The sequence below is a fragment of the Prunus mume genome, linkage group LG2 (assembly GCF_029339155.1).
Source record: "Prunus mume cultivar Tortuosa linkage group LG2, ASM2933915v1, whole genome shotgun sequence".
Lineage (NCBI taxonomy): Eukaryota > Viridiplantae > Streptophyta > Magnoliopsida > Rosales > Rosaceae > Prunus > Prunus mume.
The window spans coordinates 26048183-26069335 of record NC_142699.1 but is presented as its reverse complement, the minus strand read 5'-3'; the positions used below and the strand labels follow the sequence as shown (position 1 = coordinate 26069335).

Genomic DNA, 21153 nt, shown 5'->3' with positions numbered 1-21153 from the left:
TTGCTGGTGTCTTGGTTGCCTTTCACCGAAGAATTATTGTTTGAGCATTCACAAATTATTTCAGAACTGATACGTATGTGGACAAATTTTGGGAGGCAGCTATAGTTTTGGGAAGACAAATCTTTAAGAGAAAGTCTTCTTTCAAGGATGGTATTATTGGTTAAATGATTGTTATGCAAATTACAACTCAGAGTCATAAATTTACACAAGAGATGCAACTACTTTCTTTCATTGATGCTTCTGCCATCTGAGATGAAGTCAAAGTTGTATATTTTCTTTACGCAAATCGACCTGATGATCATGATCTAAAATCAATAGTTTTTTTTGGAAGTTTAATTACAATTTTCTTATGATATCGATGCAGCTCTTTCTGTTGGGAACTTTCCACCTCTTCTCTATCTGTATTTGCTGGTGCCTGTATAGCAACAGTTGCCTTTTGTGATTCAGTATCATGGTTCACACTAGGGGGTTCAACTGGCACATTTTCAGACTTCATTTTGTTAGGCCCACATTTGAATTTCAATCTAGGAAGCTTTGTGCTCAGACCAAGGTTTTCAACCTGGGAAGCTTCGATCACTGAAATTTTAGTTGCAGAGCTTTTAGGTATCAGCTCCTTTGCCCTTGTTTTCAGCTGAGATTGACAAGATGGATTTAGAGTAGCCGATTTTTGAGAAGCTCTATGGATATCTTCTCCATGAATATACTTGGGGCAGTTCTTGTTTGTTCTCATGTGTCCAGGCTGATCACATGCTCCACAGTTGAAACTCTGTCTCGCTGACTTCTTCTCCTGAAACCCCTTATCTCCATTTATTGATATTATCAGTTTCTTATTCATCAGATCTGTACCTTCAGCAGTATCAGTATTTCTAATTCCTTTACATTTTCCAGTCTTGTTTATTTTGGGAAGATTACCAGCAACTTTTGCATCTCCAACTGGATTCTCTTTTGAAGCATAGGATCCCTTAGCTTTGGCTGCACCAATGATTTGCTTCACTGGCCTCTCTGGATTTTCGATACCAAAACATGTTTGCGAGCCAGGAGCCAACCCTGCTTCCTCCTCCACAAATCTTACTTTCTTCTTCTTCCTCGCAGTCTTATCATCATCCATGAGCAGCCTGCTTTGTTCAGCTGCTTCATCTTCAATTTCCTCTTCTGTCTGAGGGATGGATGGCCGGCTTCTCTTTTTAAGCCCTTTGACACCATCCGGTTTATCATGCTTGGATTCATGATCATCTCCCAGACCTTGACCTTCTTGATCACATTCTTCTGCATCAAGCAGATTTTCCAAATTGCCCGCAAAAGAATCTAGATCGCCATTATTTCCTTCACAGCCATTCTCATTTTCATCCCCACCTATGGCTGAAGAAAAACTCTGAACTTTGACCCCAGATGCAGCTTGCTCACTGGAAAGCTTGCTTATCATTGCAATCCGATGCCATCTAGTCTGCCTCGCAATCAGTTCATCAGAAACACCGAATCTAAGAAGAACCTCTCGTGCAGCCTCCATGCTTAGTCTGCGCGGATCAGTATGATCTGCTCCAGTAACAGTGGCGCGTCCTCGACAAGCAGCAGACTTTTTCTTCCCCAGTGCAGGTTGGGATTGATAACCCTTTATGCCTCTCGCTGTGTGTTTTTTAGAATTTGATTTCGGTTGATAAGCAGTTTTGCTCTTTGAATAATATCTATCACTTGCAACATCTTGCCAACTACATTGACCTTCATTATCTATCAGCTCAAAAGAATCACCATTGCTCGGCTTTAGAGGGCAAGATACCATCATGGCCATTGAATGAAGCCTTAGATGTTCACTGTCCTTGTTATCCAAAACCTCAAAAAGCATTTGCTCATCTTGAAGATCAATGATAAGCTTTGGCTTCTCAGTAGGTGTATCACTATCAGGGTCCCATATTATTTGGTCTAACCAAGATCCTTCCAGCATGTCCTGGTTTTGTGAAGCAAGTTTGCGAATTAATTGCCTCACACCATCACTCTGTTGAAGCTTCTCACCAGCATTCTGCCTTGTACTGTCTGCACTGTCATCCACATCTAGGCGCAAAATTTGGGGATGACATCTGCTTGCTGAGAAAGTAAGTGATGAATTACTAGATGAGCTATTATGCAGCATATTTTGTGGCCCATTATCAGGTTCTGTGTCATTTTTAACTGAGGCTTCATGATCAGGTCCTGATATTTCACAACTCTCAACGTCACTGTCACTTGCTATAGGAGAATTGCCCCAAACAATTCCATCTTCCCAGTCTTGTTGATCAAGAGGGAAAAATTTAGAAACCAAAGGTGATTGCCTTTCCCTTTCCTCAGAAACATGTACTGTTAGATCCTGTTTCATTGGTTCAGCAACGAAACACAAGTCCTTTAATTTTGTGAAGTTCGAATCATCATCCTCGAATGAGGACTCTGAGATGCCATGTTTCACTGTCAAAGACTGAAATCCTTGCAAGAATGCCTCTTCTTCGTCATCTTCGACAATATCATCAGAAACATCCATGGATTTCATATGCCCATGTTTAGGAACGGAGTAGCTACGCCTATCATGATCTGCACCAAAGATTTCCGAAAATCGTAAGATGGCCAATCCATCTTCTATGCATAGAACTGGCAGTGGAGTGGGAGTTAAATTGCAACTTTTATCTGAAAACACTTGACACTCCTCAGCTGGTAAGGAAATAGTTTGAACATCAACATCAACTTTGTTTTCAGTTGCAACCACATGATCATGTTCCACTTGCTCTTCAATTTCCTCCTCATCGTAATTTTCATCATCAAACACAGAACCTGTGGTGGTAGTGGGCCCCAAAGAAGCCAATGAGACTTGATCAACATAAAGATCATATTCGTTTCTGGGCAACAAGGGGTCATGGTCCTCCTTAAAATCCTCATCAAAATCAAAATAATCAACTGCATTGTCAGCCTTGTCACCATCATATTCTTGTTCAACATCCGTATGATCTAGTTTTATCAAAGATGGGCCGAGCTTGTCAGAAAACGCAGCAAGATGTTCCTTTGCATCGTCGTCAAGATAATCGACGTCAAGATCACCAGATTCATTGACATTGCCAAACATGAACCCTAGAAATCGATTACCCCTACCAAACTCCTCGTAAACTTCCTCATCACACGAATCGTAACCCATGTTGTTCTTCCTCCCTCGCGCCCTCTGCTTTCTTCAGGCCTGTTAGGGATTGCTGGTGGAGCCTTAAAGGTATCCTCTTTTTTGCCCCAATTTTTAGTTTCAAAGGTGCTTGGCAAAAGGGTATATGTATATATATGTATCTGCTTCTTAAAGAATCGGTGGCCTTGTCACACAAATGCTAGGATTTAGCGAGTAGAAGCGTTCGTTGCTCTCCATTAGGGTTTTGAGTTAAGAGCGAGAGGTCTCAGCCTCTGCTCTAACTGTGAGCGTTGTGGAGAAAACTGAGAAATTAGAGGCCCAGAAATTTGGAAGCCTGCGAGGGCCCAATATAAGACATTCTGATCAAGCGAGGGCCCAATTTTTTTGTTTGTTTTTTGTTTTGTTTCTTCAATAATTATTGGGGACCTCTTTCAAAATTTAGATAAGTATTTGACTAGGAGTGGGCATCGGGACCGAAAAACCGGAACACCGAACCGAATCGGTGAAAAAAAACCAGAAAAAAAAATAGTTGACCAAAAAAGTCAACAAACCGGATCGAAACCAGACCAAATCGATTCCAACCGGTTTTGGTTCCGATTTTACACCTCACCGCACCGGACCGGACATATATATATTTTACAAATTTTTAAAATCTAATGCCATATTTTAAATTTTATAATCACTATTTTTCCAAGTTCAACTTCAAAAAATTTTAAACGTATGAATTGGATTATTTGTTAATTTTTAAGCCAAAAAAATAAGTTATTTATTATACTATTTTTATTAAAAAAATAAAAAAAAATAAAAAATTAATAATCTAGTTCAAAACCGGAATCGATCAAAATCGAACCGGTCGGTTTTTGAAATTTTTTTGGCCTAAACTAGGCCAAACTTGACCGGTTAAATAATACCGGTTCTAATTTCGGTTTGAGGTGAGAACCGGACCGAACTGGACCGCGCCCACCCCTATATTTGACAATGTTTCGTTGATGACAATGAGGGACAATCCGGATTCCTCTATCTGTCTTTTATCATATGTAATACTGTGTGTAATATGTAGATGTGGTTAACAAAGTATTGTGGGTAACAAAGTTATGAGATATCAAAGACTGAAAATGAGCTACATTCCACAACAGTCCACTCCCTATTGTATTTAATTCATGCAGCAAGGCTAATTAGTTTTGATCCAAATATATTCATCTTTTGAAATCAACTTAATAGAAAATAGATTTACAATGAAACATGAATTTTAACTCAAAATTAAAATTAACCAATTTCATCAGCGATCATAGTTATGAACTCCATATGATTTGACAAATAAAATTGTTCATGATGCTCAGTTGAAATCAATTCTATAGAAAACAGATTTTCACTAAATCCTTATGTTAGTCTTTGTATTGGCCTTGCCAACGGAGTCTAGCATAGTTAAAAATAGCATTAACTTGTAAATCAATGGTCTTTACATTAGGCTTTTGTGCCAGACGAGAGAAAGATTATATTTTATAGATGTTAATCTAATTGCAATTTTCACTTGGTTAAAAAATAAAAATAATAAAAATAAAAACAGGATATAACAATTTACTACTAGACTTGCAATGGTGAGCTGACTTATAGAAGTTTGAGGGTGTGGCATGTTAGGAGGGAAAGGATAGAGAGCATTTTTGTTCACCACTTTAACTCAAGGTGTACTCTGATCTCATCATTTTTCTCAACATTTGACACTTGTTCATGGGCGTAACCATAGTTCCATAAATACAAAGTAAAAAGTTAACTATGGTTTGGTTCATGGACACGTGTCAAGTGTTGAGAAGGGTAATTAGGGTACACATTGGGCTAAAATGATGAGCAAAAATATTTCCGAAAGGAGATGGGGAGAATTTTGATCCAATTTGGTAAATAAACAAATTGGATGAAGTTACCATTATACCCTTCATTTTGAAATCATTTATTAAAAATAATTTTGAAGTCATAATTTTATTTACCAAAAGAGGGAAAGTCACGGGTCAGTCTCTGAAGTTGGTGCAGCACGTAACCTTCCCAAATCTATTACATTGATTGCACCTCACCTGCTCTTCTCTTCAAAGCTATGTACGTAGTACGTACGCATGAACTATTTCACACAAAACTTAAATAAATAAAAACCGAAAAGAAAAACACAAAGACACAAAGCTCCCAAGAACAGAACTTCTGACTCCAAAAAAAGCTCCCAAGAACACAACACAATTACACAGAGAAAGGAAAACCCCCAGCTCTTAAGATGTCTAGAGGTCGATCTGATGAAGACACTGTGAAGCTCAAGGTTCAGTACAACAAGGTTTGATTCTCTCCCACTCTTTTCCTTGCATGTGTTGTTAATGAAAAATGTTAACCTTGTTTTTTTTTTCCTTTCTAATTTTCCTTTTCCTATAACGAAATGAAAGGAAGAAATTGGGTTTCCGTTAAGGTTACTGGGAGACTTCGGGGGTTGATGGGTTTATGTAAGAACTAAGATGGATAAAATATTTTCTCTCTCATGATTTTTATATTAATTGCCCTCAATTAACTCAAGCACCAATCATTATTTTCCCCCTAAATTTCAATGTTTTGTTAGTTTACCAATCATCTTTCCTTCTTGTTTATTTATTTTGTTGATTAATTTCTTTGTTTTCTCTGTTGATTGTGTACATTGACTTTTCTACCCGCCGTACCTTATTTAGTTTCATGTTTTCTCTGTTGAATATCACCAAATTATCAATGAGTTATAATGCCATATCTTAGAATAAATAGATCCACTATAGTTTGATGGGATTCATTTGTTATATGATGAGATCCACGTGTAGGATGGAGTTCAAACTTTTTTCCGGGTTAAACGAAGCATCAAACTGCAAAAACTCATGGAAGCATTCTGCAAAAAGCGTTCCCTTGACCCCAAATCAATGCAATTCACGTTTGATGGCGTCGGACTCGAGAAGAACAAAACTCCGGAGGAGGTAAAAGTTCATAAAAGTTACTTAGAATGTTAAGCATGAAAATAAATTTCATTGTTGCTAGAGTTGTGTCACGGGCCTTGTAGGAATGCACTACTAAGTCCAAGCGTGAACTAAATATTATACTACCTTTCGGGTGAGAGAATGCTCAATGGACCCTCTACATTTATGGTTTTCACTCGAAAGGGCTCAGTGCAATTAGTAGTGGGCTACTTGTAGTTGATAATGTAGATTATTGTTGTATTTCTCCAAAGTGGGGATTATATTATGCATCATGACTTGTATAGAGCTAAAAACTACCCTTTATAGCTTGTTGGCTTTGTGTTACATCCGACAGGGCTTAGGTTCGACTACCATCGAATTCATGATAGGTCATCATAAGCTGTAATTTAATTGTTGGTGAAATGATTGTTACTTTACTAGCTGATGCCCTTTGATGCATCAAAGCCAGTTTGAACAAAAATTATGCTTCTTGTGGAATTTAAAGTCAAGCACTATATATTTCTGTTTTCAATCATGTGTCCATTGATTCTTATTAGTTGCTACTTAACTTTGTGCAGCTTGGAATGGAAGATGGTGATGAGATCGATGCCCTTGAGCTCGTTGATGGAGCTTGAAAAGTTAAAGCCATCATGATATATATGCAGGAAGGAGTTCGTGAAAATTTGGATATGAGCTAGATTGATAGATAGTAAAACTTTGGATTCTATTTTCTACTGTTGAACTTTATTTGATTGAATGTGGGCCGTTAGATATTGAGATGGCTGTTAGTTATTTAGAAAAAAAAACACAGTTTGAACGTGAACCATTGGATAACAGCAGTAAAAAAATCTTGCCAGTCCAGCCCATTAGCCTTGGTGGCACTGGCCAGGTACTAATATGATGTTTGTTTCTTTGTTCTTGCTCTGCTAAAGCTTGCGCTAGCATGTGTAGTTTCCTAATCAACATTGATTCTCTCCTTATCTGATTCTTTATCTTATGCTGTGTTAAGTTAATTATAGTTTTTTTATTTATTAACGGAGACGGGAGATTCGATCTTGCGCCTCTTCCAACATTGTGAAAAGATGCAAGAGCTCTAGTTGGTTATTTTAAACAGTAGTTAAGATTGTGCTGTGTTTTCTGTTCTCATGTCATCTTGTTGCCTCTTATAACGAAAGAGTCTTTAGCAAAGCCAACTAAAGTCCTCTAAACCAACTTTAGTTTAGGAGGGGAATAGAAAAACGAACTCATCTGTCAATAAGTTTGTTAGGGGGAGAAATTAAAAGTTTCAACTTTTTTGTGAGAAGGTAAAAAATTAAAAACATCACATAACTTGTCCAAAAATAAAAGGTAAAAGGCCGCAAGCTTTCCACACCAAAAGACAAAAAATAAGAGAAAATAAAACAACTCGTGTCATACTCATACATGTACAAGTTGGACTCCATATGTGGATTTTGGCACTTGGTAATTAAAATTAAAGTTTTTTTTTTTATTTAGCATTTTGAAGAAATTCAATCTTTCATTGACTGGTAATACTAGTAAGTATTTAGACCAGCATGCGTTTCTCTCATCTCTACAATGGAAAGCAAACTTTGGTTAGTTTTCCAATTATACCAATTATACCTAAGTTAGAAATATATAAAATAAAATAAAAATTACAAAGGGTTTTTGTCGTTGGATAAAATTGTAATTCTAAATTGTTAATTGGGACAAATTGGTCTTGAATGTTGTATTAAATGATGATCTTTGTTTATTATAGGAGGGGAATATGACCCTTTGTTTGGATGAAAAATTGAAAATTACATAGAATTCTAAAATGACGGAATTTTGATTTCTATCATTTCAATTTCTGGCAATTGAAGATTGCAATGTTTGGATTTATGTATGTCGAATTTTGTAAATGACACTATGGACATTGTTAAATGACCTCCTATTTTGATGGAAATTAAACTTGTAATTTGATGCTCCAATTTCCATGATTTTTTCCGCGCGTCATTTAATAAATTCTGAGCTTAACTTGCCAAACAAGGGAATTGTCAATTTCTCCTATTAAATTCCCGACTTTTACCTTTGCTTGGATATGCTTGACTTTTGTCTTCCGTACGCCACCTCATTAAATATAATATAAGAGACTTTAAAAATTGACACATCATTCTTCAAGCAAAAACCCAATTTACTCTTAATTAAAAATAATAATTACTCTAACCCAAATAATGTCAAACTTAACGTCCTGTCCCTTTTTTTTACCTTCCTTGTTTACTTTTGCACGTCTTTCTTCATGCCTACGCCCCCAAAGTCTTATCTCTCACCAACACCAAGCTTTCCTTCTTACTTTTGCATGTCTTATTTCCCTGTGTTTCTATCCACCATGTAAACATTAAACATAATTATTGTTTTTTTGTTTTATCTGCATGTTTCTGAGAAAATGTACTCTCTTAGAAGTTCCGGAGAAAAGTCATCAACTCAGTTACCTGGTTTCTATGTGGATAACTCATAGATATTCTCATTTAGTATGTTTCCCTTTTCACTTTATTTTGTATTACAGGGGAAGGAACTGCGATTGAAGCAACAATATATGTCTTTGCCTCAGCATCCATATAAGACATAATTCGGAGATATAAAGAGGCTCACAGTAACTTTGATGAATTTCCAGAGAAGGTCTAAGTCTTGATTTATAGGGAATACCCAATCTGGCAGCTTGTTTAGCTACAATTAATGAACTTATATTTATTACTTTCCTCTGATGGTCATTCATGTTTGCTTTTCTGTTTCCTTTTGTCCTAGGCTCATTTTTCCTTGTCTTAATTAGGGTGCTCTGCAGGTCAGTGATACCCACCTATCTCTAAAAAATAGCTGAGGTCATGAGAGTGCTTGTTGGTGAAGAGAATTTGGGTTGGAATAAAGCGTGGGACAATGCTTGCAACTGGCTTGCGAGCATATGCAGCAGATCCTGACCTTCAACAAGAATGGATGATGGTACTCTCTAGGCTTGATATTTGCTTAGGAACCAAAAATATATTAAGCTTTTGGCTTCTATTGTATTATTATTATTATTTAAATCTGTTGTATATTTGCTCGTGTTGTAGGTTAAGAAGGTTAACAAAATGAGGCTCGCTGAGTACATTGAATCAATGAGTGGTGTGAAGGTTTGGTCACAAGTTCTTAGAACTTCTATCCTGTTCATCTTTTCTCTTTTGTCTTGAAGGTATGTCTAATAGATTACACTGAAATTTATTGACACTTTCAACTGCAAGCTAGTTTCGATGCAATGTTTGATGTGCAGACAAAGCGAATATACAAGTACAAAAAGCAGCTGCTAAATATCTTGGCATTATCCATCGATATGACAGTATCGAGGTGAATCTGATTTTATATGGTGAATAACTTTGTATTCCATATTTTTGTAACTTATTAACAAAGAACTACCTTATACTTTCTAAAGAGAGCTATCACCATCATTTTGCTTTGTGCATACCTAGTTCATCTTCTTGTCACGGTAATTTAAGAAGTTGGACAGTAATTTGTAGATTTTTCAATGAGATATGATGTGCATTTGGAACTTTCTTCTCATGTTATTTGTATTTTAGCCCCAAACCTTAAAATAATATGACAAAATTGTATATTTAAAAGTATAGCCGTCCGGCTATATGATGTGGAGTTCGAATTTATTTTACGTATAGCCGATCGGCTATACTTTCCTTTCTAAATAGATTCGAACGTATAGCCGTTCGGCTATACTATTTAAATATATTCCAACGAACACGAAGCTTGCACTCGCAGAGGACGGAACTTGCACTCGCAGTCGTTGCTTCGTCCTCCGGGGTTCGGCACCAAGAAAAGACCCAACCCGCCTGGCCGCCTAGCGACCGCCTAGCGACCGCCTAGCCGCCTAGAGCCCGCCTAGCGACCGCCTAGCCGCCTAGAGCCCGCCTAGCGACCGCCTACAGCTCGCCTAGCCACCTAGCCACTGCCTAGCCACCGCCTAGCTGCCTAGCGCCCGCCTAGAAACCACCTAGCCGCCTAGCGCCAGCCTAGAGCCCGCCTAGCCAATTGACTGAAAGTTTGAAACCCGAAATTGAAATAATTTAGCTGCAAATTTCAGCTTGAGGCTGGGAAGCCGAAGCAGTGAAGCACAAGTCAGGTCCATAGAAGAGAGATCATGAGACTCTTAATTCATCTAATTCCATTCCCCTCCATGTTTCCCGCCTTATTCTCTTCTCTCTTGGCAGTTGGCACTCTCCCAAACGACATGTTCACCTCACCACACCGACGACAACTCCTCCCATAGTTTGCTTGGTTCTTTTCTCACTTCTGTCACAACTGCTCTTGAAAGAGCCACCGAAGAAAAATCCTTATTACTAAATAAGGTAAAATTGGATTCAAACGACATTTCATGTTGGATCACTTCACAAATTTTTTTTAACATTAAACTACTATAACCTTTTTGTATATAATCTGCAGATTCGAGAAATAAATGAAGTATCAAGACAGGAGGTGGATGAAATGATCAATATGTTTGCTCGGCAAGTTTGTGTTTCATCATCTGACAATATTCAGAAAAGGTACTCTTTGAGTTGTCTTTTCTTTTTCTTTTTCCTCAGTAAAATGTTTAATCATTTCAATAATGTCTGTCAATTTGTTGTGTTAAGTGAGTTTGATAAAACTCCTTTAATTATAAGTTATAACTTAATGAGAAATTGTATATCTGCCCAATGCAAGTTATAGATATCAGCATATCCTTGAGATTGTCAGACACTAGTGAGCAGAAAATACAGGTTATGTATATTTGAATGTATGTTGAAATATATACTGATGATAGTGACAAGCAATGGGTATCAACGAGTTAGAGTGATGGATTTGTTTTCAATTTACTTGGAAATAATGACAGTTTTTAATTAATCGGTTTATCATGTCTGCTATTGTCCTTTGCTCCAAAGAAGCTGCAATTACATATTCCCCATTAAGAAGATTTCAAAATGAATATCGAAATGAAAGTAGTTGTTCTGTCACCGGGTTTTATCATATAATTCTACTTTTCTCAAGCAGCCTATTGATTCGTAAGTTTTCTTTTAAGTATCTTAGTGTACATGTGTTTCGATGGATGTAGAGTCTCTTTCTTTGTCACCCTGACATTAACTTTAGTTTTGTAACTTTGTTTGCTGGTGTCTTGGTTGCCTTTCACCTAAGAATTATTGTTTGAGCATTCACAAATTATTTCAGAACTGATACGTATGTGGACAAATTTTGGGAGGCAGCTATAGTTTTGGGAAGAAATATCTTTAAGAAAAAGTCTTATTTCAAAGATGGTATTATTGGTTAAATGATTGTTATGCAAATTACAACTCAGAGTCATAAATTTACACAAGAGATGCAACTACTTTCTTTCATTGATGCTTCTGCCATCTGAGATGAAGTCAAAGTTGTATATTTTCTTTACGCAAATCGACCTGATGATCATGATCTAAAATCAATAGTTTTTTTGGAAGTTTAATTACAATTTTCTTATGATATCGATGCAGCTCTTTCTTCGCTTCCGCAGATGGCCCTTTCTGTTGGGAACTTTCCACCTCTTCTCTATCTGTATTTGCTGGTGCCTGTATAACAACAGTTGCCCTTTGTGATTCAGTATCATGGTTCACACTAGGGGGTTCAACTGGCACATTTTCAGACTTCATTTTGTTAGGCCCACATTTGAATTTCAATCTAGGAAGCTTTGTGCTCAGACCATGGTTTTCAACCTGGGAAGCTTCAATCACCGAAATTTTAGTTGCAGAGCTTTTAGGTATCAGCTCCTTTGCCCTTGTTTTCAGCTGAGATTGACAAGATGGATTTAGAGTAGCCGATTTTTGAGAAGCTCTATGGATATCTTCTCCATGAATATACTTGGGGCAGTTCTTGTTTGTTCTCATGTGTCCAGGCTGATCACATGCTCCACCGTTGAAACTCTGTCTCGCTGACTTCTTCTCCTGAAACCCCTTATCTCCATTTATTGATATTATCAGTTTCTTAATCATCAGATCTGTATCTTCAGTGGTATCGTTATTTCTATTTCCTTTACATTTTCGGTCTTGTTTCTTTTGGGAAGATTACCAGCAACTTTTGCATCTCCCACTGGATTCTCTTTTGAAGTATAGGATCCCTTAGCTTTGGCAGCACCAATAATTTGCTTCAATGGCCTCCCCGGATTTTCAATACCAAAACATGTTTGCAAGCCAGAATCCAACCCTGCTTCCTCCTCCACAAATCTTACTTTCTTCTTCTTCCTCGCAGTCTTATCATCATCCATGAGAAGCCTACTTTGTTCAGCTGCTTCATCTTCAATTTCCTCTTCTGTCTGAGGGATGGATGGCCGGCTTCTCTTTTTAAGCCCTTTGGCACCATCCGGTTTATTATGCTTGGATTCATGGTCACCTCCTATGCCCAGACCTTCTTGATCACATTCTTCTGCATCAAGCAGATTTTCCAAATCGCCCTTAAAAGAATCTAGATCGCCAGTATTTCCTTCACAGCCATTCTCATTTTCGTCCCCACCTGTGGCTGAAGAAAAACTCTGAACTTTGACCCCAGATGCAGCTTGCTCACTGGAAAGCTTGCTTATCATTGCAATCCGATGCCATCTAGTCTGCCTCGCAATCAGTTCATCAGAAACACCGAATCTAAGAAGAACCTCTCGTGCAGCCTCCATGCTTAGTCTGCACGGATCAGTATGATCTGCTCCAGTAACAGTGGTGCGTCCTCGACAAGCAGCAGACTTTTTCTTCCCCAGTGCAGGTTGGGATTGATAAACCTTTATTCCTGTCACTGTGTGTTTTTTAGAATTCGATTTCGATTGAGAAGCAGTTTTGCTCTTTGAATAATATCTATCACCTGCAACATCTTGCCAACCAAATTGACCTTCATTATCTGTCAGCTCAAAAGAATCTCCATTGCTCGGCTTTAGGGGGCGAGAGACCATCATGGCCATTGAATGAAGCCTTAGATGTTCACTGTCCTTGTTATCCGAAACCTCAAAAAGCATTTGCTCATCTTGAAGATCAATGATAAGCTTTGGCTTCTCAGTAGGTGTATCACTATCAGGCTCCCATATTATTTGGTCTAACCAAGATCCTTCCAGCATGTCCCGGTTTTGTGAAGCAAGTTTGCGAATTAATTGCCTCACACCATCACTCTGTTGAAGCTTCTCACCAGCATTCTGCCTTGTACCGTGTGCATGGTCATCCACGTCTAGGCGCAAAATTTGGGGATGACATCTGCTTGCTGAGAAAGTAAGTGATGAATTACTAGATGAGCTATTATGCAGCATATTTTGTGGCCCATTATTAACTTCTGTGTCATTTTTAACTGAGGCTTCATGATCAGGTCCCTATATTTCACAAATCTCAACATCACTGTCACTTGCTATAGGAGAATTGCCCCAAACAATTCCATCTTCCCAGTCTTGTTGATCAAGAGGGAAAAATTTAGAAACCAATGGTGATTGCCTTTCCCTTTCCTCAGAAACATATACTGTTAGATCCTGTTTCATTGGTTCAGCAACGAAACACGAGTCTTTTAATTTTGTGAAGTTCGAATCATCATCCTTGAATGAGGACTCTGAGATGCCATGTTTCACTGTCAAAGACTGAAATCCTTGCAAGAATGCCTCTTCTTCGCCGTCTTCAAGAATATCATCAGAAACATCCATGGATTTCGTATGCCTATGTTTAGGAGCGGAGTAGCTGAGCCTATCATGATCTGCACCAAAGGTTTCCAAAAATCGTAAGATAGCCAATCCATCTTCTATGCATAGAACTGGCCGTGGAGTGGGAGTTAAATTGCAACTTTTATCTGAAAACACTTGACACTCCTCAGCTGGTAAAGAAATAGTTTGAACATCAACATCAACATCGACATCAACTTTGTTTTCAGTTGCAACCACATGATCATGTTCCACTTGCTCTTCAATTTCCTCCTCATCATAATTTTCATCATCAAACACAGAACCTGTGGTGGTAGTGGGCCCCAAAGAAGCCAATGAGACTTGATCAACATAAAGATCATATTCGTTTCTGGGCAACAAGGGGTCATGGTCCTCCTCCTTAAAATCCTCATGAAAATCAAAATAATCAACTTCATTGTCAGCCTTGTGGCCATCATATTCTTGTTCAACATCCGTATGATCTAGTTTTATCAAAGATGGGCCGAGCTTGTCAGAAAACGCAGCAAGATGTTCCTTTAGATAGTCTGCTGTGATATTTATTATGTGTAGGATGGTCCGAGATGGCTTTTTCGGCTTTAAAGACTATTTTCAATCTCTATGTGATACTGTGGACGGTGGTAAAGACTTCTATTTGCTTGGTTCTGATTTTGAGAGCTATTTAGAGGCTCAGGTAATTATTTCTGTTTACTTGGCACAGTCCCAACCCAAAGCATATATATGCATTTTGAGTTTGGTGTTGTATAACCTACTATGGTAAGTGGGATTTGAATCTATATGACTACAGGCTGCTGCTGATAAAGCATTTGCGGATCCAAATGAGAGGACTCAGATGAGCATCCTTAGCACAGCCGGGTCGGGGAGATTTAGCAGCGACAGAACAATCCGAGACTACGCGGAGAAGACTTGGGGAATTGAACCATGCAGATTCCCTTCTGATGGCTAGCTCACCCTCACCCTCATCCACACCCCAATAGCAACATTTTATAGATTTGAATGGGAGATATCGGAAAGTATTTAAATTCTCATTAAAGTGGTATTTTATCCCTAAACCTTAATGTAAATTAAAAGCGTATAGCCGCGCGGCTGTACTTTCGAATTGCTTTCGAATATTTTAAATGTATAGCCGTTCGGCTATACTCTTTAAATATTAATATATTCGAATATTTTAATAGTATAGCCGCACGGCTATATATTTTAAATATATTCAAAACGAACAGGACGCTTGCACCTAGCATAGAGGTGTCAACGGCCCATCCCATTTAAACTCGTGCTTTAACATTTTGTGTCGGGTGGCCCATTTAATTTATACGTGCCCATTTAGTAAAATTATTGATCCCGGCCCGACCCAAAGCCCATGTCCATATTGAAGCGGGCGGGCTCGTGCGTGCGTGCTCGTGCTTGTGCCCAAGAACTAATCCATTTAATTTGAATTTTTTTCACTTCATTTTTTTCACTTAGATAATTCAAATTATAAACATTAAAAATATAATTAAAGGCAAGAAATGATGAACTATTTGAAAACATTAATCAATCAAACATCCAAACAATATGAAAATGGCAGAGGGCAAAAAGTGTTAAACTCTACAAAGTCCACTTCAACTTTTCATCTTTAAACAACTTATTATTTTATATGTGAAATAATGTCTTGCTTTGATTATAAGATAAGCATATATGTCATATGTACTGATTAGATATCAAGTCCAATATTGTTTAATTAATTTGTAGTTGATATGTTTAATTAATTAAGGACTCAAGTAATTTCCTAAAATGAAATACATCAAATATATATTTATGATTAAAAAAACATATAAATAATGACATTAGATGTCAAATTATTGCATTTTGACTTTTGAGAAAGAAAAATGTTAAGTGGGCCGTGCTTGGGCCGTGCTTGGGCTCGTGCTTGGGCTCGTGCGTGCTTGAAGCGTGCTCGGGCAAGCCGGCCCATGTCGGGCGTGGGCCCGGTCCATTGGACCTCATTTTTGATCCCGCCCGGCCCAAGTTTCGTGCCGTGCGAGCACGCCCATTAATATTCGTGCTCGTGCCGTGCGTGCCTCATTTAAATGGGCTGGGCGTCGGGCCGTCCGCTTGACACCTCTAACCTAGCAGAGGGACGTATCGCGGTCAGCCATTTCGCTTTCTATCGACTCAAGCTTCGATTTCTTGGTTTCGGCTGCCGTACTCGGGTTCGGCACCAAAACAAGACCCATCCCGCCTAGGAGGCCCGCCCAGCCGCCTAGCCTTAGCGCCCGCCTAGCTGCATAGCCACCCGCTTAGGCGATTTTCAACCGCTACGATGGACTGAAAGTCTGAAACCCGCAATTGAAAAAATTTAGCTGCAAATTTGAGCTTGAGATTGAGACTGGGAAGCCGAAGCAGTGAAGCACAAGTCAAGTCCATAGAAGAAGAGATCATGAGACTCTTAATTCATCTAATTCCATTCCTATCCCTGTTTCCCGCCTTATTCTCTTCTCTCTTGGCCCTCTCCCAAACGACATGTTCACCTCACCACACCGACGACAACAACGACAATTCCTCCCCTCTGCCAACTCCGCCTTATTCTCTTCTCTCTTCGCATTGAAGACATGGCGCACAAGAAAAAAGTACAAATTTCCTTCATCGACTTGATCAGTTTCAGTTTGGTAGGCAGTTCCAAGCACTTGGTCCGGTCAATCAAACTGTGCTTAGCCCTAATCAGCCTCCGAAACCAATGCACTGCATTGAAATGTGGAAAGTCCTTTCGGTGATAAGGATGATTTGTTTGGTGATAGGACAATTATGGCCTTGCTTGCTTTGGCAAGTCCTTCTTAACTTTAGCTTAGCAGATGGTGCCAAAGAGTCTCTTGCTTTTGAAAAAAATAAAAAAAAGACCCTACTTGCTTTTCCAAAAGGAAATACTAGAATTGCTTCCTCGTGAAGTATATCATTGCTGGACTAGTAACTAGTTTCCTACTTTTTTGTTGTTGGAATGCAGAAAGTGCTTGTTGAATGAACAATTATCCAACACTCCATCAATTAATTATCTTGTTTGTTCTTATTATATAGGAAAAAGATTACCATATGATTGTTTTCCCAGGTTTCTTTGTATTCTTTTGAAATTTATGGTTTTTTTTTTCTTTTAATTTGGTGTTTAATTAATTTATTGTATACAGATGTAGTTATATCAAATCGTAGTTGCAGATGGACAAACGAAGATGGGAGGACTTGGAAATGGACTGCTTGGTCAAAGTGTTGGAGAAAGTTGGAAAGGAGTCGCTGCTTTTGGATGTCCCTTTTGTGTGCAAGTCGTGGTACAAGGCGACCCTCAATCCTTCATGTTGCGAATGTATTGAAGTCTGGCCTTGGGATGTGTCTGAATGTCCGAATTTTCAAAATCTTATGGACAGATTTGTGAGTGAGTATCAAATTGACAGGGATCGTTGCTCTGTCACCGCTTTGCTAAAGTCTGTGATCAATCGGAGCAGCGGAAATGCTACTGTGCTCAAGCTTCCCAAATGCTGCACAGTAGAAGCCTTTGAATTTGCTGCAAATGTGTAAGTTTTCTCATTTAAGTTAATTTTCAAAATTCCAATACAAGTGTAGTTTAATTTTCCTTGTAAATGTAAATGTAGCATTTTTGTTGTTGTGGAATGTGTGCAGTGTCCTGGCCTTGTGAATTTGAGTTTACCAGGAGATGCATTGGACAGCAAACACACGAACCTAGAGCTGATTGGCAAGTGGAAACATTTGGAGGTGTTATCATTGGGTTAATTTGGCGAAAATACTTGCAATTATACAAACACATTGCAAGAATTTGTATGGTTTAGCTTTGTCCAAAGGCTAATTTTCATGGACGTGAGGCATCCTCAATTGTGAAGTTGGTGCTTAATATCAAGTACTTAATTTTGAAAGGTGCAAAAGTTAGTCGGGATGGTCTTGTCATGTTGCTGTGCTGATGCAAAGATCTGGTGATGTTGGACGCCAGATATTGTTCTGGTTTCAATGAGATGAAATATCAAAGCTTGCCTCTCATATTAGTAAATTTATGTGCGAGGGTTTTGAATTTTCTGAATTTCTTCGTGGTATGGACAGTTTGGCTCTTCATGTTGGTGGATACTCATTTCATCAGCATGTGAAGGAGAATTGGGATGAAATGCTCAATGATTTGCACAATGCATTCAATGATTTGGGCAACGAGGAATGAAACGACGAGGAATGAAGAACTATTTGATTGTACTAAGTGATATCTCATCTTTTTTATATTTACAATACTAATGAGCAATTATGTGCGTTGAGTGTAGTGTGGTGTTCATCTTGTGTTTTTAGACTTTGTTACTCTAATGAGGGCTTGTTATAAGCTCCTATCTTGATTTCATTATAAGATGTTTGCTTAATTCAAGATAAGATGTTTGCTTAATTTGGAAAATGGCCGTTCTAAATTCCTTCGCTACATTTTCTGTAATTTCACATGTGCTCGCGCTTGTTCATCAGCCTTGCCTCTGCCTCTATTTCTATCCTGACTTTCCCTTCCCACCAAAGGTTTTCCTAGCTAAATTTCTTTGAGGTTCAGGAATATTGGTTGCACCAGCTTAACAACAAGCACACCCAGTAGACAAAATGAAATAATATGTTTCATTGATTTTATGAAAAAGGTTAAGGAATGTAAGACCAACTATGCATACGCAATTTTTCGCACTATTTATGCTTATTAAATTTTAAAAAGAATTAAGGCAGCCTCTGCTAGGCGGTAAACAAGTTCAATGATGCCAGTTTTGGCACAATGAGATGCATTTGATAGTAAACCATAGATTGGGAAACAGAACAATCTCAACAGAGAGCTTCATTTTTAGCAGCAAAAGAAGAGTTTCATTTCAATTCTTCAAAATCTGAGATATCCTACGAGTCTACTACAGTTGGGTGCTCTATACCGCAGCAACTTCAATCTCAACTTGTTGAGCCATCACGCTCATGGCCATTTCCCCGATCTCCACTGCAACAAAAAAAGTGTGGCAGCTTAACACGCCCACAAGCCCTGCAACCAGTCACAATCAAAATGAACGTTTTATTGCTATATATATAAGCATCTATATAATAAGTATAACAAAAAAAAATTAAACAACATACTGGATTTACTTCATGAGACTAAAAGAGTAAGCCAAAGCATTCTCTCAGCAATAAAATATAAACATCTAAGTGTTGTTCAATTTCATGCTTTTTCTCAATTGGTAAATATCATTTTCCCATGCTTTCTTAATCTCTCTTTTTCCTTATGAAAGCCCACAACCTTCTTCCCATCAAAACTTTCTAATTCAATGCTGCCACCCCGGTAATACAATGAACATTATCCTGATAAACGGAATCATTTCATCTGCTCAACACATTGATCAAAGACTAACCAGAAACTTTAATTGTTCTGGAAGTGTCAGAATACCAGACTTTTTCTATTGCAGGGCAAGAAAGGATGAAAAATTATTAATGAAGTAATCCCCCAAAATTTGGTTGTTTCTCTAACTAAGACAATATTCAAAACTAAATTATCAATAAGATATCATAAGTATTTCCTGGAATGCATCGACTTCTCCACTGAAATGAAAAATCTTAGATACTTCACAAAACTTTTTGTTGTGATGAATTGAAGGGGAAATCTGAACTTGGGACCTCAACCAATATCGGGAAAACAAATACAACTAGACCAAGAGCTGTGTTGGTCATAATTTACAAAATACTAACCTGCATCGGATTATCACTGGAACAGGTTTCAAAGCCTTGGGGCCATTTCTTATGCCTCTCTTGTGGGGAGAAGTCTGCACGATATCCAGCCTTAAATATCAAAACTCCACATCTTCTAAAACTTCAATTACAATAGCACAATGACAACAAAAAATTAAATGAAGCTTCAGACTTATAGGCCATATGATGCCTTCAATTGTAAATCTTCAAAAGGTGATGAAAAACATGGAAACAAAACACATCTAAGAAAGATGATGAGCCAGAACTATATTAACCATTCATTCTCACAAAGGGACATTACCTTCAAGAATGACAATCAGTGGCCAAATCAGAAAATTGACCCCTAATTTCTACTGGCACAAGCACTCTATACTAATTATCTTCATAAACAGTGATGAAAGAGAACACTCAGAGAAGCAAGCTCAAAAATGGTGCCCAATATAGAACAGAGCAATTCTATCATACAGAAGGCAAACAAATTTATCAGCGAAGAGAAAAGGACAGGGATTTACATACCCAATTAAGAATAAACTTCAGTATTAAAAAAGAAAAGAATTTATTATTGTTATTGATCTAAAAAAAAAGTTTCATACAGTAAATAATTTCCAAAACCCAGAACCCTAAAACCCCAAAAATCTCAATCCCTAAATATATAGACATATACCTTTCTCTTGGGGACAGCCATGAGTTCCATCGATCCACCGAACAAGAAACTGGGGAACCCGAATCCGATGTTGTTATTCTGCGCTGGGTCCCGATCAGACTCGGGCAGAACGAACTGTGGCGATAAAATCTTACGTTCCATGACTCCATCGAACGGCGGAGGCATGGCTGCGACGTGGTTCCACCTCCTCGTGCCGAAAACGCACGCCATGTTTCCTCTGCTGCTCCTTAGCAATGCCATCATCGACGCCATTTCGTATGAGTTTAGCTGACACGCGAAAAACAGTGGTACCGTGGAGTGAAGTAGAGGCGGCGTTGGGTTAGGAAGATACCAAAGTTTGAAACTGACGAAAACGTTGTCGTTTCATTGTCTCTCATGGCTATTTCTTCTTTGTTTTAAAAAATAAATAAATAAAATTATTTTCTTGTAACCAAATATTGAATGAAAATTAAGGATGAATTACAATTTACACTCATAAAGTTTCGTGTCTATACATAACAGTTTAGCTATTGTCATCTTTAAAATTATAGTGTTATTGACCTTTATTTTTCTTTTACACGAGGCTCTCTAAACCTATTAATTTAATATATTTTTATGCTAAAATAACGAGGCACGAGCCATTTTATCATAAAATTTTATATCTAGGAAGTTAGAGTAATCATTAAATAAAACAAAATTCTTGAATTCCATGATCTAACCCGTCTAAAAATTAGTATACCTTTAAAAATATGTTTGTCAATTTTTAGAAAATAGAGACTAAATGGTCAGTTGCCCAAATGGAGGGCAAAGAAAATCCTTATTTGTTGTCCATATAATAGTCATGAACTCACTAGTGTGAAAGATAGAGACTAAAATGGTCACTCACTTCCCTAAAACTAAAACTAGTGCAAAATAAGAATTGACTACAAAAAGGAATGGAGATGCAGGGGATCGAACCCTGTACCTCCCGCATGCAAAGCGGGCGCTCTACCATTTGAGCTACATCCCCATTTCGATAATAAATGTT

The 21153-nt window shown here is 38.0% G+C and overlaps 3 protein-coding genes, 1 long non-coding RNA gene, 1 other non-coding gene and 2 pseudogenes across 5 annotated transcripts; 3 read left to right on the top strand and 4 right to left on the bottom strand.

Annotated features, from left to right (window-relative positions):
* Nucleotides 1–298: 298 nt before the first annotated feature.
* On the bottom strand, nt 299–3151 carry LOC148919920 (transcription initiation factor TFIID subunit 1-like). Its single transcript, XM_089044490.1, has one exon. It carries the CDS (start codon nt 3149–3151, stop codon nt 299–301), a length of 2853 nt encoding a protein of 950 aa, XP_088900616.1.
* A 2097-nt stretch (nt 3152–5248) lies between these two features.
* On the top strand, nt 5249–6974 carry LOC103324257 (small ubiquitin-related modifier 1-like). Its single transcript, XM_008226297.2, has 3 exons — nt 5249–5444; nt 5950–6099; nt 6657–6974. The coding sequence occupies exons 1-3, from the start codon at nt 5388–5390 to the stop codon at nt 6711–6713; spliced, it is 264 nt and encodes an 87-aa protein (XP_008224519.1). The 5' UTR covers nt 5249–5387; the 3' UTR covers nt 6714–6974.
* Nucleotides 6975–10110: 3136 nt separating this feature from the next.
* Nucleotides 10111–10880, top strand: LOC148919919 (uncharacterized). Its single transcript, XR_016123884.1, has 2 exons — nt 10111–10442; nt 10537–10880. It is a non-coding gene; the product is annotated as an uncharacterized LOC148919919 (long non-coding RNA).
* A 609-nt stretch (nt 10881–11489) lies between these two features.
* On the bottom strand, nt 11490–15033 carry LOC148919918 (uncharacterized; annotated as a pseudogene).
* Nucleotides 15034–16023: 990 nt separating this feature from the next.
* LOC107880388 (F-box protein FBW2-like) lies at nt 16024–18134 on the top strand (annotated as a pseudogene).
* A 479-nt stretch (nt 18135–18613) lies between these two features.
* Nucleotides 18614–20486, bottom strand: LOC103324256 (uncharacterized). Its single transcript, XM_008226296.3, has 3 exons — nt 20148–20486; nt 19484–19557; nt 18614–18785 (listed from the first exon to the last, which is right to left on the bottom strand). The coding sequence occupies exons 1-3, from the start codon at nt 20397–20399 to the stop codon at nt 18698–18700; spliced, it is 414 nt and encodes a 137-aa protein (XP_008224518.2). The 5' UTR covers nt 20400–20486; the 3' UTR covers nt 18614–18697.
* Nucleotides 20487–21062: 576 nt separating this feature from the next.
* On the bottom strand, nt 21063–21135 carry TRNAA-UGC (transfer RNA alanine (anticodon UGC)). The gene has a single exon. It is a non-coding gene; the product is annotated as a tRNA-Ala (tRNA).
* Between the last annotated feature and the right edge of the window lie 18 nt (nt 21136–21153).